This window comes from Colias eurytheme, chromosome 18 (genome assembly GCF_061535395.1).
Source record: "Colias eurytheme isolate Ceu_HAF_F1 chromosome 18, ilColEury1 Martin Lab GWU primary, whole genome shotgun sequence".
NCBI lineage: Eukaryota > Metazoa > Arthropoda > Insecta > Lepidoptera > Pieridae > Colias > Colias eurytheme.
In genome coordinates this window covers 8,141,523-8,157,934 of record NC_142997.1, presented here as the reverse complement: position 1 = coordinate 8,157,934, position 16,412 = coordinate 8,141,523, and the positions used below count along the sequence as shown (strand labels likewise).

The 16,412-nt window shown below is 32.4% G+C and overlaps 2 protein-coding genes across 2 annotated transcripts; one reads left to right on the top strand and one right to left on the bottom strand.

The window, feature by feature from the left end:
• Positions 1 to 649: 649 nt before the first annotated feature.
• On the bottom strand, positions 650 to 3,658 carry LOC149900824 (bilin-binding protein-like). The gene is made up of 4 exons (XM_090112164.1): positions 3,482 to 3,658; positions 1,852 to 2,062; positions 1,381 to 1,482; positions 650 to 1,044 (listed from the first exon to the last, which is right to left on the bottom strand). The coding sequence occupies exons 1-4, from the start codon at positions 3,587 to 3,589 to the stop codon at positions 896 to 898; spliced, it is 570 nt and encodes a 189-aa protein (XP_089968290.1). The 5' UTR covers positions 3,590 to 3,658; the 3' UTR covers positions 650 to 895.
• Positions 3,659 to 11,604: 7,946 nt separating this feature from the next.
• Positions 11,605 to 15,882, top strand: LOC149900823 (uncharacterized). Its single transcript, XM_090112178.1, has one exon. It carries the CDS (start codon positions 12,211 to 12,213, stop codon positions 13,726 to 13,728), a length of 1,518 nt encoding a protein of 505 aa, XP_089968304.1. The 5' UTR covers positions 11,605 to 12,210; the 3' UTR covers positions 13,729 to 15,882.
• The last annotated feature ends 530 nt before the right edge of the window (positions 15,883 to 16,412 follow it).

The following is a 16,412-nucleotide window of genomic DNA, read 5'->3' as shown; positions in this document are numbered from 1 at the left end:
ATACATATTGCGTTTCAATATTAATTCGTTATATATAATTTATTATTCCAAGCGAAAGTCACTTATTTATCATTAACTTCGTTATCGGCGGTATATGTAATTGTAATAAGCGTTATTTTTTATCATTCCTTTACATATTGTTATTGTCATCTCTATTTCCAACTTCATGAACTTTATTTGACCCGTATCAATAAACATATTCAAATGAATTATCAGTTGGCCACTTGACAAATTCATGGTATTAAAATATTGTTTGCGCACTTTTTTCGCGGCTTTTAAAGTGCTGATAAATAAATAAATCAATGACTTCATTATGCATTTGAAATTAAGTTTTTTATGAGAACAAGTTTGGCTCGCGTCAGACCCGCTTTAATGAAAAGGTTTTTTGTTCTGATAACATCTACATTTGGTTTATGTATATTGAAACATATTAAAATTTCCTGATAAAAGGCTTGCCGTGTTAATTATGTATGTGCTTTTAATTATTATATAAGATATAAATTGTATCTTTTATATCTTTAAAAAATATTTGTGAGAGAAGTATTTAAATTGTTGAAAAAAAAGACAAAAAAAGCATTGAAAATTTTATACTAGTTGGATTAATACTTTCAGGGTTTATGGGGTTTCGGCGGAAATAAACACAAAGAAATGGTATTAGTGCTAATCACATTTATTGCGGAACTGCTTTGTAATTATTAAACTATCTTAAACTACGTACCCTCGATGTAAATACAGATCTATGGCTTAATCAACCGACTCAACACGATGAAAAACATCACAGATGATTAAGTTTAGATGTAATACCTTTAAAATAGCATTGCAATTGTTACAATCAATAGGGATTAGGGGGTGGAAATTTTGTGTATGTAAACTTATGAATTAAATATGTTTTAATCTACTTGGAGATTTTGCAAGCCTCTTCAGAGAAGTCGTTGTACAAAAGTTTGCTGCTGTCGATGACTGGGGAGCCAGCGAGGTAGTTCTCAACGGCGGTCTTGGCGTCACCGGTAAGAACCTTGGATTTGGACAGCACCCAGGCGAAGTCTGGTAAAAGATAGAACACGTTAGATATGCAACTAGTGCTACCAAAGTGAATGATAGTGAGATCTAAGTGAACGGCTTTGTAAATCATCTAGTAATAGTAAATGAAGATTTAAGACCAGTGCCGTACCTGCATGTAGTTTTATCGTAGGAAGAGGAAATCCTTTTATGAAGAATTTTTAAGACAAAATTAATTGTGGTACAATAAAATGAAATTTCTGTTTAAGTGTTACAGTTTCTGATCTTAAATCTGGCTCTGTTCTTCAGAAGGTATAACTATAAGTTTTTACCAACCAATTGAGTAAGGATGTCAGGTAAATAGTTGTTTATAATTCTTACCTTGGTGTCCCTTCTTCTCTTCGTCGTACTTGCAGAAGTATCCGATGATGTAGTTCTTGTTGTCGGTGGCGAGGACGTTGAAGACGCTCTCACTTGTAACACCTGGAAGATAAAGATATTTAAACCTTGTACGCTACGATGCGCTCTTTTAAGATGGCCGCATAGGATGCTACCGTATTCATCTTATCTTCAAAGCAAATACAGAAAGGAGGAAATTCAAAAGCTGAATCATTGTGCAATAATTTACTTATGATTTCAATTCAATGTCACAAAAAAACTAGTAGACTTTAATTTGAATTTTATGCATTATTCATATTTGTTCAGCGTATTAACAAGTCTCGGTTCTCATACGGATTTGGATGATTTTTACAAATTTGGATAAATTAGAAATTAATATTGTAATCTACTCCTTCTAGAGTTTTAACAAAATAATTTCCTGATGGGAAAGGTTATTGTTCAGTGTAAACATACCTCCGAAAGTGAGCTTGTGGTAGATCTTGCCGATCTTAGGTTCGGCAACGGGGTAGGCAGATCCCTCTTGGCTGTATTCCTTGCCGTGGATCACGTGGAAGTTCTTGACCTTGACGCCCTTGCCGTCAGCGGTGTACTCAGCCCATGAGCACTTTCCGAACTTCTCGACTTCGTTGTTGTACCTGGCGATTTCGTACCACTTGCCGGCGTACTGTAAGGGAATGGCGTGTTTCTCAGTTTGTCTTTGCTTAACGCACGCAGATATTATATTGCAAACTTTTCAATTGTAAAAGTTTAACAACCCTTTTACAGAATGGGCGATTTTATTATAATGGATTTTACGTGTGTTGATTAAAGCAATCATTGGCTTATACAGGAAGGAAAATATAAACCTGAAGCGGAAATACGTGCTACCGTTTTTTCAAGAGAATGTAGACATTAAATTAAATTTTGTACGTTTTTATCGCAATTCAAACGATAACTGGGTCGTTTGGTCAGGTTTAAAGTCACGTAATTTTAGTAAAAACAAACAAAGACTATCACTCGAATAAAAAATAATCTTTCACGTTTATCTCATTAATAAAATATTGTTTCCAAAGACTGTATTAATCGAGTGTGGAGATTTTTAGAAACGTATAATTATGTAGGTATCAATAAAATTGCAATTAATTTGTATTAATGAAATGTGGACATTTTTCTCCCAGCGACTTTTATTGGTATTCCTTGATTTTCTCATTCTGATGTTTTTATTTAAAAACCTTTAATATATTACGTATAAAGTGCAATTTTTCATTTTTTTCATTAAAACTGCGCAAATTATGAGCATCCAATTATTTCTGGTTAAAACTGCCTGTGCCACCGATGATTTTGCACATTTAAAAAATGGGATACTTTAGCCGTCGGACCAGTTTTGGAAACCAGTATCTTTTTGCGTTTAAACGGATATTTTGGATGAGTTATGTGCACTTTTATGCGATAATAATGCGTCGAGTTTTTTGCATTCAATATCGCCTTAATTGAATGATGGTTGCAATTTATGGACATTTTCTAGGGAATTTTTTTCCTTCCTATATGAAATTGTAACATTTTTATTGTTTATAGGGAATAAAGCATTTTACTGATTTTAAGCATTCAATTAATTTCACTATGGCTTTTACGGTTGCGGTACGGTTTAAATTACGGTACTAAATGAAATTTTTATATTGCAACAAAAATTATTATCCCGAAATTATGTAGGGCACACACAATTTAATATTAATTCTTAAGAATTATATTTCGCATTTCTTTTTTTTTTTTTGAACTACGCTAATTATTTCACATAAGCAATAGTTATGGACTTTTGTACCAACAAATATGATTCACTATATTTTCACCGATAAAAAACGTTATTTATTATTTTGTAAAGTTAATAAATAATTAGAAATTTATTAGATCGAGATCTAAATTGGCACTTCTCTATATTTTAATTACAATTATTAAATTATATATTTTTTAAACAAATTTTAAACTTTATATTACGCACGGATATACCACACAGCACATTACATATTTTTACAATAGAACAAAATCACTTGATTTTTTTTTTTTTTGCTACCAAAGAAAAACGTTTGTTAAAATTTTGAAATCTTACGTTGGACCAGTCGAAGTTGTCGACCACCTTCACTTCGGGGCAGGCACCGTCATGGTAGACGTTGGCAGCGGCGGCCGCCACCAAACCGAGAACGATGTATTGGATCATATTGGTATAGCTTGCAAAGAACTTGCTTTTGCGGGAGTCAGCAGATGACTGATTGAATTGGTCAGAAATGTAACCCCTTTTATACTACAACTGGCCAGAGGTCACGGTCTCCACACTCTGGATTGTTTATACAGCCGCACTCGCTCTTTGCATATTTCTAGTTTTTGATAAGGGTTTTTTTTCGTTTTCTAAACAAATTTAGGCAAATTGACTGCTAGGTGTTTTTGTTACTACGCGCCGGTTCGGGTTTCGAGTCATTTCAGTTCAATTGGTGGTGATGGAAGGTAATCGTGCTCGTAGTGTGTGTTTTGTTTATTTGTTCATGACTACGCGTTGTAAAGTTTTTGACTTAGTCAACGTGAAATAAAATAAGTACGTTGTTGAAATTTCTTTGAAACGATTCGTTTTTCAAAGGATTTTGAAATCGTTTAGTTTGTGTTGATTTGAATGGTGTTTTGTTTATATTTTGTTGGATATTTATGGAAATAAGTTGAATTAATATTTGTAGTGTGTCTATTTAATCAAAGCAAACAAAGGACGGTTAAAAGCATGATTGGCAATTATTTTTCATAAATTCCCAGTCAGTCATTTGCATATTGTAATTTCGTACTGAATGTCTACAAATTTAAATTTTCGTTATATTAATGAAATTAAATCTACAATATACAGTGTAAATTGTGTTTGTGTAACTGCGGAATATACCTCGGGAACCATTACATCAATCATTCATTATTTAAAAGGTACATTATTTTTGGGCTCTATATATTTTGATCTAGGTACTTAAAAAAGTTTTGTTAAGTGTAAGTGTATCAGTATTATCTTATATATAAAATTCTCGTGTCACAATGTTAGTCTGCATACTCCTCCGAAACGGGTGGACCGATTCTCATGAAATTTTCTGTGCATATCGGGTAAGTCTGAGAATCGGCCAACATCTATTTTTCATATTATGTACCGCGGGCGAAGCCGGGGCGGACCGCTAGTTATCTATAATATACAAATTTAACGCAAAATTTGTTCTAGGCAATCTCGAGAACAGCTGAACCGATTTCGCTATTTTATTATAATATTCCTTGAAGTACGAGGATGATTCTTATAGAGAGAAAACGTAAACACGGACGAAGCCGGGGCGGACCACTAGAATATAATAAGAATTTGCAATAAATTAAACAAAAATATTCGTACGTAAATACAGTGTAACTAAGTGTATTACTGCTTTCTTAAATTTTCTATAATACAAGCGATTATTCAGGTTATGTTCAGGATTAGTAAGTAGAATGCAAACTGGTTTTGTAAGCCTATTTAATACGATAAGAGAAAGCGTTTACTTATAAATATTACATTTTCAGAAACTTGATCGATCGTAACGAGTACAGAAATTAAAAATAATAATATATTTTTAAATTACCTTAAAATTAATAATAATGGATTTTTACACTAATAGATGCTGTTCTCTTAAAATTAGTTTAATTGATAAATATAACTGAAAAGGCGGTAAGAATTTGATGAATTTTAGAACCAATCTACTTATAATAAGGTGGGAAATAGATTGTGTTTTGCAAAGATTTAAAAATTAATACATTCTTGACTTTTTTACTAGATTATTTTTATCTATATTGTGTCAGAAACATAGGATTTTCTAAGCTTCCAATAAAACCTGGATTAAAAAAATATGCTATAGATATAACATGGTTCTTACAGTCACGTAAATTATATAAATAAACATATTAAAGTCGTGGCATCAAATTCAACTCAATACAGTTCAACAACACAACAAACAACATCAAACTATAATACAGTTCTTCATGAAAATATTTTTTCATAAATTATCTAGTTACTAAATACATAATATAATATAAATCGCCTCACTGATTCAGTATTGTAAAAAAATATTATTTACCCGTCCTTTCAAAACAGATATGTAAATTAAAGTTATAATTATAATTTTTAGGCCAGAGGGTTCGATTCCCACACAGGAAAAATATTTGTGTAATGAACATACCTAGATGTTTGCTCTGTGTTTGGGTGTTGATTATCTATACAGGGTGTCCCACTATTGGTATACTAAGCGCGAAGGGACTTGTAGTTTTGCATACACTGATCACGTAAAAAATACTTAAACAACAAAATTACGTCAAAAGTTTTTTGCTAAATTTTTCCTGAAAATCCATGTTTTCTTCTCTAGATTCGCGCAGCCGGCATATACCGCTTCTCTAATGTGAGCATTTTGTCTATGAAAACATAATCTTAAACGATAGCTCATGTGCTGGTGACAAAGTTGGGCGGGTTGCCTGTTATGGGTGTACACATAGAGTTTTAAGAATTCATCTACTTGAAAAAAAAATGCGTTTGGAATTTTATAAGTATTTTTACGTACTTAGCGTATGCAAAACTATAACCTCCTTTGGGCTTAGTATACCAACAGTGGGACACCCTGTATAAGTATTTATTTAAAATTATATATTATGTATGTTTATCAGCCGTCTCTTTTCCATAACACAAGCGAAAGCTTAGTATGCGATCAGATTGTGCCGTGTGTGAAAATTGTACTGAAATATTTATTTACGGTAAAGTCATCCACCAGATATTTCCATACATAAATTTATTATTTAACCGACCTCACAAAATGATGTGAATCCAAATGCAGATATTTGTACTAGCTGTAATCAAATCCATACTAATATTATATATGCGAAAGTAACTCTGTCTGTCTGTCTGTTACTCAATCACGCCTTAACTACTGAACCAATTTGCATGAAATTTGGTGTAGAGATATTTTGATACCCGAGAAAGGACATAGGCTACTTTTTACCCCGGGAAATAGGATAGGTTTTATCCCGGAAATCCCACGGGAATTAAGCGGGTTTTTTTTGACTGCGCGGGCGAAGCTGCGGGCGGAAAGCTAGTATAGTATATATATATAATATAATATAATCCAAAAATATAGCTGTAATCAAGTTATAGCTATATTGGTTTTACATCAGAATATCATATAGCTCATATGATATTCTGATGTAAAACCAATATTACTGTTAAGTTTCGTTCAAATCGAGTAGTTTTTCCTGAAACAGTTAAAACGTAGGTACAACAACTGAACGTTTTATTTTTAAAAAATTATTATGACTATTTTACTAATTGGGTTAAGTACTTTCGATATCAGTTTAAAGTTTTTTGATATCTGCAATAGTTTTGGAATAATCGCTTGTGCACACTTAACGATTACACCCTGTATTGAATTAAAAAAAAATGTTAGAAGCCACCGTATTTTTTAGCATGTCAAGTATAGTTGGGTTTGAGATAACAACTGATAAATTTATATCAATCAATAATTAAAATACTTGTAAAACAACTTATAAAATCATGTTCTTATTGAATAAATAACATGTTTTTTTACATTTTTTTTATTCACACATAAGTGGCAGTTATTTTCTTTTTAGCCTTATACCTATGTTATTAGTTTAGGCACCAGTTTAACACTTATTAATTCTTTATATTGAAATATATGTATTATTTAATTTTATGTGACTGAGATGTGACAAAATTTATTATTCTACATTTAATTCTTTTTATTTTTATGCAACAATCATTTCGTTTTTAAATTAAACTAGCTTTCCGCCCGCGGCTTCGCTCGCTTTGTCTAAAACATAATAAATTATTTACTTAAACCTTCCTCTTGAATCACTCTATCTATTAAAAAACCGCATCAAAATCCGTTCCGTAATTTTAAAGATTTAAGCATACATAGGGACATAGGGACAGAGAAAGCGACTTTGTTTTATACTATGTAGTGATGATAAACTACCTATTACACATTTCATTGTATAAACGTATAATATGATTTGTGTTTTTTTATCAAATGATTTTGTAATAAATATTTAAAAATCCGAAGCTATAGCTTATTTTCTATGGAAAATAATATACTTATATTAACGTTTACAAGAATAGGTATGTTTACTAAAAGGGGTCTTTTTTGCTGATTTAATCGCATAGTAACACACGCATAAATATTAATTTATTAGCTGTTAACAACAAAACAATATGTCTTTATGAGATTCTTTATACGATTAAATTAACATAGTTATACAGGCAAGTGTATGTGTGTGTCATTCATTAAGAATGCAAACGTTACACCACATAAATAATAATATAAGGTATAACAAAAGCAATTGATGTTTTTATCTGAACTATTATAGAGGCTATACCTTCTTTTTTTTAAAGTGGGGAAATCTTCCAAAGATCTACGGCCCCCGGGGAAGGAGCCGCGGGTTATGTCGAATTCTTACCGACTAAAACCCCACTGTTAAAATCTACTAATCAGTCATTGAGATAATATTACTACGTATGGAGGAGACACCACGAACAAAATCTGTGCGCCATTTTTTTGCTCTAACTAAGTTTTCAAAATTATTATTTAGTTAGGTACTTAACGATGAAAGTTATTCCTTTGCACTTTTCCGTATTATTTGTATTATTTGTGCAATATCGTAACACACACGAAGGCATGTTTGATGCGTTTCACTTTAAAACCATTAAAAAATACCGCTCAACATACGTCACATGACGTATGTTGAGTGGAACATAAGTGATGTAGGCGGTGTCGTCTCCTATTAATATTATCTCAATGTAATCAGTATTGAATATAATTTTCTGTTTTTTCGCAATCCAAACTTTATTGTATTTTACTATTCTCTGTTTTTTCCTGTGTGGCAAGACATTAAAATAAATGTATTTTCTTTCTTTCTTTCTTTCACTGTGTTCCGTCGAGCCGCTTTCATGATGGGGCCGCGGGTATTGGTTGGAATTCTTCCGCGACCAAGTATTTGATACCTAAGTACATGAAAGAGAACTTGATATTTCTCTGCTTTTTATTACAACTATTATAGGGATTTAATAATATATGTATAAGTACCTATTACACCTAGCCAACCTCATAAACTTTTGCATTTATAATAACTAGCTTTCCGCCCGCGGCTTTGCCCGCTTTGTCTAAAATATAATAAACTAGGTTTCCGCCCGCGGCTTCGCCCGCGCAGTCAAAGAAAAACCCGCATAATTCCCGTTCCCGTGGGATTTCCGGGATTGCGTCATTTTCCCGGGATAAAAAGTAGCCTATGTCCTTTCTCGCGTATCAAAATATCTCCATACTAAATTTCATGAAAATTGGTTCAGTAGTTTAGGCATGATTGAGTAACAGACAGACAGACAGAGTTACTTTCGCATTTATAATATTAGTATGGATTATTTACTAAAATCTTGAATAACTCTATCTATTAAGAAGTCGGTTAAAAAAAACCGCATCAAAATCGTTGCATAGTTTTAAAGATTTAAACATACATAGTGTTTCGTTACCGTGTCCCTAATGTAGTAGAAGCCACCCGCTATTTCGGCTTGGTGCGATTCTACACATAGGAACAGAGAAAGCGACTACTATGTAGTTATAACACTAATGTTGATTATGTTGTTTATTTGTATATATATGTATTCTACTAATTAGCTACCTACTACAGAAAAAAATAGTCATATTAATCTTTGTAAACATATTATAACTAATAATGTCAATAAAATAAATGTTTTATTATAATTAGTTGTGTTATTTATTATCCCTATTCGCCCTTTTATGTTTATACACTAGCTGTGCCGCGCGGTTTCACCCGCTTGGCTCATCTCCTGTTGGTCTTAGCGTGATTATTATAGCCTATAGCCTTTTTCAAATCGGTCCAGTAGAATAGCTCCTGAGATTAGCGCGTTCAAACAAACAAACTCTTCAGCTTTATAATATTAGTATAGATTAAGAATTTTAATTGAATTTGAAATGATACATTAAGAAATTACTAAAAAGTTACATTATATCTTTCCATTTGTGTATGTAACGAACTCTGTTCCAAATTGCATCAAAATCGTTTCAGTAGTTTTAACATGACAGAGTCACAAATATTAATTGTATTATAGAAAGGTACTTTAGCATTTATAATAATCACTTTGGGGTGGATGTTGGCCGATTCTCAGATCTACTCAATAAGGCAAACACAATTTCATGAAAATCGGTCCAGCCGTTTCCGAGAAGTATGGTTCCTAAAATTTTGACAGGAGAATTCTATAATAGATAGAAGAGATTATAACTTTATAAGTAGAGAATTTAGATATACAATTTAAGAATTTAGGTATAGTATAATAGTTACCTGCAAGACTCTTGAAGCATGGCCTTAATAAGTACTTACTATACTAATATAATATCAGAAAATGCAAAAGTTTGTATGTTTGTTTCTTACTCCTTCAGGCAAAAACTGCTGAACCGATTTCCTTGAAATTTGGTACACACATATAGATTAATTTGGATTAACACATAGGATAGTTTTTATCCCGAAAATACAACGGGAACGGGAACTATGCGGGTTTTTCTTTGATAACTCAGGTGAAGCTGCGGGCGAAAAGCTAGTACTTTAACAATACTTCATATTATGTAGCCGAAGAGTTTGTTTGTTTGTTTTAACGCGCTAATCTCGGGACCTGCTGATCCGATTTGAAAAATCTTTCGGTGTTAGATAGCCCATTTATCGAGGAAGGTTATATTATATCATCACGCTAAGACCAATAGGAGTGTAGCTATGAGGGTGAAACCGCGGGGCACTGCTAGTTTATTATAAAAAAAATAAATACTATGGTATCTTTTCGGTTCATTAGAGCGAACATGGCTCGCTTTCAACCTTACAACTCAATAACGTGTGGCGCTCAGATTGTATTACCGCAGCATTTTTTATACTGTAGCTTCTGTAATTTAAACATCTTCCATTGGTCGTTAGATGATTACTGGTCGTGGCTTTAAAAAAAGTAGGTGAGTATGAAGTTTTGTGGGGACGAATAGGAGCTGATGATGGTTGTAATGATGAATATTTTTATACTACTGTCTACTTCATGGTTCTCTGTGTGTAGTCACCATTCAACAGCTACAGAGCATCAATTAATATTACGGTTAATAATAATTATTGAAGTGAAAACTTCTTTAGCGGCGTTGGGTATAGAATCTTAAACTCGCGTCAGGACACGTGACCTGATCGAAAAAGCGTAAGACGGATGGATATCAAACATGCTCAACGTTAATAATCAAGTTTTCACTTCTGCCGGCACTCCCGGAGTGCAACCCGTCTTTTTTTATTTATAATGCATTAAATAATCTACGAAATGGGGGACGATCGGATAGGTAATTTATAACAAAACGCATGATTTATTATGTCATTTTTTTTTCATAGTTAACATGTAATATTACACAATTAACTGATATATTTTAAAGGCACAATGTGTACTGATGATAAGTAAATAATGAAATCTCGTTCGCTTTCTACTTGACCAATAATATGACCAATAATATGCAGTATGGCGCTGGCGAGTCTAACGGTTCTAGCGATTGCGGTGAACTCAGTCAAGGGGAGGTATATAATACGCAAACCATGGATATTATATTATATCTTTAAAGATATGTCATAACATAGTTTCTACTCAGTTTGGACTCCCGTCTTCCACTTCAGTTGGTTAAGTTCTATAAATTGAATTTATTTTCATTATGTAGTACACTTATTTTAATTATGGGAGATAAACTCTTTATAAGTAGGTATTATGCGACAAAAAAAATGTATACGTAATGCTTCAAATTGAAAACCTCCGTCGTTTTTGGTTATAAAAATATGACTAGTTATATGGTTTTTAATGCTATAAAAAATAATTATTAAAATATACACTATTTACAATTACAAATTACAATACAGCTGAACTGATTTTGATGACAATGACTGTAAAATAATTTTAAACCGTTAAAAAACCTTGAAGGAACCGGGCCGAGTCGCTTACTTTCGAACATACGGAAAATGTAGAGCCTCTCTGTTTTGAGAGCTCTTCCCTTACAAAATATGTATCAAATCTTATTAAAGTAGGTATTGAAATAGGAACAGCAACCAAAAAAAAATATATTAAAAAATAGGTTTTGTTCTGGTGTCTGGAGTCTGAAGAATGACAGATGTATGACAGATGTCAACAGCTGAGTGAATATCAGCTCCTTAGTTTTAAATTCAAAAATCATATTAAATTCAATAATTACTTGTAAAAACAGTATAAATTAGTAATAGTTAACTATCTTATCAACGTACAAGTGTTATTTAATGTGAAATACGTATAATTACGTGACTGAAGCTGCGTTTTGTATAACGTGGATGTCAACGGCAACGGAAATTCAAATTCGAATTTCTTCTTGGATAAAACCAGGGGAGTACTAGTTTTAATATATCTTATTTATAGATACACACAACATTCACATTCATTTAAAGTTTAAACTAATAACACTGCTCATATTTTATGAGTAACGTCACAATAAATACATGAGCGCATAGTTATCGTCTCACTTTGCTTGACAAGTTGGAAGCAATTTAGAGGACAAAAACTAATAGCTCCAGACAAAATATACTTCAGTTCTAATACAAAACCTATATCTTATCCATTCACTATCTACTCTTTTCTTATAATTAAACCATATTAAGCCTATCTAACACAAGCAAAATTGTTTTAATTGTATCATATTATTATATACAATTTTTAACATCTATTTCACCTGTTTCAGCAACTAAAATTACAACATGCTGACCCGCAAGGCAGTGGCCAAAGATATGGAAAACAAACTAAAGGCCACACTACAGGATTTAAAGGCTTCTCAATCCCTGTGTGAACAACTCTTGCTGGAGAGAGAGGAACATGAGGTAGAAATCCAGCAAATAATAAACAAGAATACTAGTCTGAAGGCCGAGCTAGCTGAACTCCACACTCAATATATGGACAGCCAAAACAAATGCACAGCCCTTCAAGACCTTGTCGACAGCTTCCAACAGTGTTCCAATGACCACGAGAAGGCTCTCAGTCGTATCGCTGAACTGGAATGCAGTTTAATGGAGGTTCAGGAGGATAACTCCAAGCGGCTATGCAATTCATCCAACAGTCTTTTTGGTGAACTGCTTGAATGTGGACAGTTAAGTGGTTTTGAAAACAGTAGAAACATTAAGTTCAATTCACACAACAAATTGAAAAAATATCTTAGATTAAGTAAGTTTATAAAACGTACAAAATCAATTATTAGAAATAGATTTTCATGGAAAAATGTAGTACAATTACAAAATAAAAATAACAGTCTTGTGAAAGAGTTAGATAGATATCATAGGGACTTAGAACATTATAAAATGATATATGAAGTGGAAACTACTGAACTGAAGGAGAAAATAGACTCATTAAATGATACATTACTTGACCTCAACCAAAAATATTCTGCTGCCCAGTTACAAATTAATGAACACATAAAAGAGGCAGATTACCTAATTAAGTTAAGCAATGAAAATATGGATCGTTTCGAATCTCTAACCAATAACTATGTATGTAAGTGTTCAATAAGTGACAATAAGCAACAGTCGCCCCATAAGCTAATTGACTGCACTGATATACATAGTATTCAATCAACGGCAACAATTCCATCTACTAAAACGAAACATCTTTCCACGCAGGAAATTATTGTGTTGTCAGACAATATTGGTCAGGGATTTGGCGCTTTGCTTAACAATTTGGGGCATAAAGTAACTAATTTTTGTACTCCTAATAGTTCATTTACATATATCATGAATTCATTAGATAGTTTTACTTTTAATGAAAATAGTATTGTTATTATATTATATGGAGATAGTTTTAAATTAAAAAAACATGACATAGATATAGGATTTCAAAAAATGTTAAAAATTAGTAGTGAGACAAAATGCAAATTTATGTTGTGTACATTACCATATTTGCCTGGTTTGACACAAAATCAATATAAATTTATCTATAATATTAACTTGAAATTATATAATTTAACAAATCATCATAGTGATGCATTTATATATTTTGACATAAATTCTTGTATTAAATCTTTTTGTTTGACAAAGAATACAGTGTATCTGCCATTTAGATATAAGAGAGAACTTGCTATGTTAATAGCATATAAAATTATTAACCAGTCTGGTACATGTTTAGTATCAGACCCTGGATCTACTATAATTTTATGTAGTAGTAATTATATACATCAACCTAGTTTAAGTGTTGACAGACAATCTAGCCCTAAGCTAGATTTAAACTAGTTTATAAGACAACAGCTAAGCAGTCTTTTTCTATTGTGCATCAAAATATTCAAGGCTTGGCTAGCAAATTATTAGAAATAGAATTATTTTTAAATCATAATAGAATTAAAATATTTTGTGTAACAGAACATTGGCTTAAACAATGTCAGTTGTTAATAAATATTGATAATTATAAATTAAAAAGTATATACTTTAGAACAAACGCTATTCATGGAGGTTCTCTTATTTTTGTACACAATAGTTTAAAATGCAAGGAACGAACTGACATTGTTAGCCTTTCTGTAGAACGGACCATTGAACTGTCCTGTGTGGAGCTGGAGCGTTATATTATTGTTTGCGTTTATAGACCCCCTTCCAGTGACTATAATATGTTTGAGACAGTCATGGAAGAAATATTAAAGCGTTTAAGTAGGAGTAAAAAAAAAGTTATAGTATGTGGTGATTTTAATATTGATATACTTTTACAAACACAAACGGCAACACGAATTGTTAATTTGTTTCAGTCATTTAATCTGTATAAACTTTTTAATGAACCCACACGAATTACACCTACTTCTGCAACCTGTATTGATAATATATACTGCGACTGCAACTGTTTAGAGAAAAATATTCTCAATACACTCACTTCGGATCACTGTGGCCAGAAAGTAGTTTTTGAATGGGATTGTTTACCTGAATTTAAAAGAATTAATGTTAGGCCTATAACTAAAAAAGGCATTAATAAATTTAGAGATAATATTAATAAAAGCCTGCCCGTACTGAATGATCAATCCTGTCATAATAATCCTTGTGAAATGTTTAAAAATCTTTTTAATTTAGTGCATAATGAATTTGAAAAAATATTTAAAGTTAAATCTTTAAATATTACCAAGGATTTACCATTTAGTAAATGGGCGACACCTAGCATACATAGGTGTAGGATCGTTCTTTATGAGTTATATGGTATGAAGCAATATAATAAAGACCCATCTTTTCTTAGTTATGTTAGAAATTACTCAAAAACTTTTAAAATTGTTTGTTTTACTGCGAAGCGTTTGTATATCAGAGATAAAATACGCGACTCCGATAATAAAGTTAAAACAGTTTGGTCTATTATTAATGGTGAAATGGGTAAAAGCAAATCAAGTAATACCATAAAACTTGTTAATAATGGCATGGTTATTGACAAAAATGCTGATGTTGCGCTTGCATTTGAAGATTTCTTTAGTAGTGTCCCTGCTAGCATTACTAATAATTTAAATTCGTCTTCAGCACTTGCAGAGACCTTTTTGAGGGACCATGTTGCGGGGTGCAGCACATTATTTGAATTGCGACACGTAACTGCTAATGATATTGTTACAGCCTTTAAGACACTAAATTTAAAAAATACTTGTGATCTTTGGGGAATGTCCGTAAATTTAGTTAATAATATAATAGAAAATATTGCGAACAATTTAGCTTTTATATTTAATAAGTGTTGTGACTATGGTACATTTCCTAATTTATTAAAGCTTAGTAAAGTTATACCTCTATTTAAGAAAGGCGATCAAGAAGACTGTAACAACTATAGACCTATCTCGATTTTACCAACATTAAGTAAGGTATTCGAAAAGTTAATATTAAACCAATTGACTAGTCACTTTGCATCTAATAATTTGCTGCACACCAAACAGTTTGGTTTCACAAAGGGGCGCTCAACCACAGATGCTGGAGTTGCACTACTAACACATATATATAAGGCATGGGAAAACTCAAAAAATGCTTTGGGGATATTTTGTGACCTCTCCAAGGCATTTGACTGCGTTGAACATTGTACCTTATTGCGTAAACTTAATCACTATGGGATTAAAGGACAAGCTCAGAACCTCATAGCCTCATACCTGCATGATAGGATACAAACTGTAGTTGTTAATGGAGAACGTTCTAGCGGTGCGTCAATTAACATTGGTGTTCCACAGGGATCTATTTTAGGACCCTTCTTGTTCTTGGTATATATCAATGATCTACCTTATTATTTACAGGATAGGTGTGAAATAGTTCTGTTTGCAGATGATACCTCATTAATATTTAATGTGGATAGGCATGACCCAAATGTTGACGAAGTGAACAGTGCTCTTTTACACATATCCGACTGGTTTACTGCTAATAATTTATTATTAAATGCCAAAAAAACAACTTGTGTTGAATTTTTACTACCAAACGTTAAAAAGTTAAGCAGAAATATTACCTTGAACGGGGAGGTATTACACCCTACAGAATCGACTGTATTTCTTGGGTTAACATTGGACGAGAAACTACAGTGGGGAGCCCATGTCAACACCGCTGCAGGTAAGCTCAGTTCAGCAGCATATGCAGTCCGAAAGGTAAGGCATCTCACCGATGAAGATACAGCTAGATTGGTTTATTTCAGCTACTTTCATAGTATTATGTCCTATGGAATTCTACTATGGGGCAGGGCAGCAGATATAGAAACTATATTTATCTTACAGAAAAGAGCCATTCGTTCTATATATAATTTACGTGCTCGGGACTCACTAAGAGATCTCTTTAAGAATACTGGTATCCTTACTGTACCATCACAGTATATATTTAATAATATTTTGCATGTACACAAAAACGCCGACTTACACACAAGAGTAGGAGATAGACACTGTTATGGCACAAGGAACAGAAATAGAATTGAAATGCCATTTTTCCGATTAGCT

What these genes read in the sequence shown, in the direction of transcription:
- LOC149900824 (XM_090112164.1), bottom strand. Translation starts at nt 3,589, where the DNA reads ATGATCCAATACATCGTTCTCGGTTTGGTGGCGGCCGCCGCTGCCAAC. An exon ending in ACAACTTCGACTGGTCCAAC is followed by an intron (nt 2,063 to 3,481) that starts GTAAGATTTCAA and finishes ATTCCCTTACAG; the next exon opens with TACGCCGGCAAGTGGTACGA. An exon ending in CCACAAGCTCACTTTCGGAG is followed by an intron (nt 1,483 to 1,851) that starts GTATGTTTACAC and finishes TTTATCTTCCAG; the next exon opens with GTGTTACAAGTGAGAGCGTC.
- LOC149900823 (XM_090112178.1), top strand. Translation starts at nt 12,211, where the DNA reads ATGCTGACCCGCAAGGCAGTGGCCAAAGATATGGAAAACAAACTAAAG.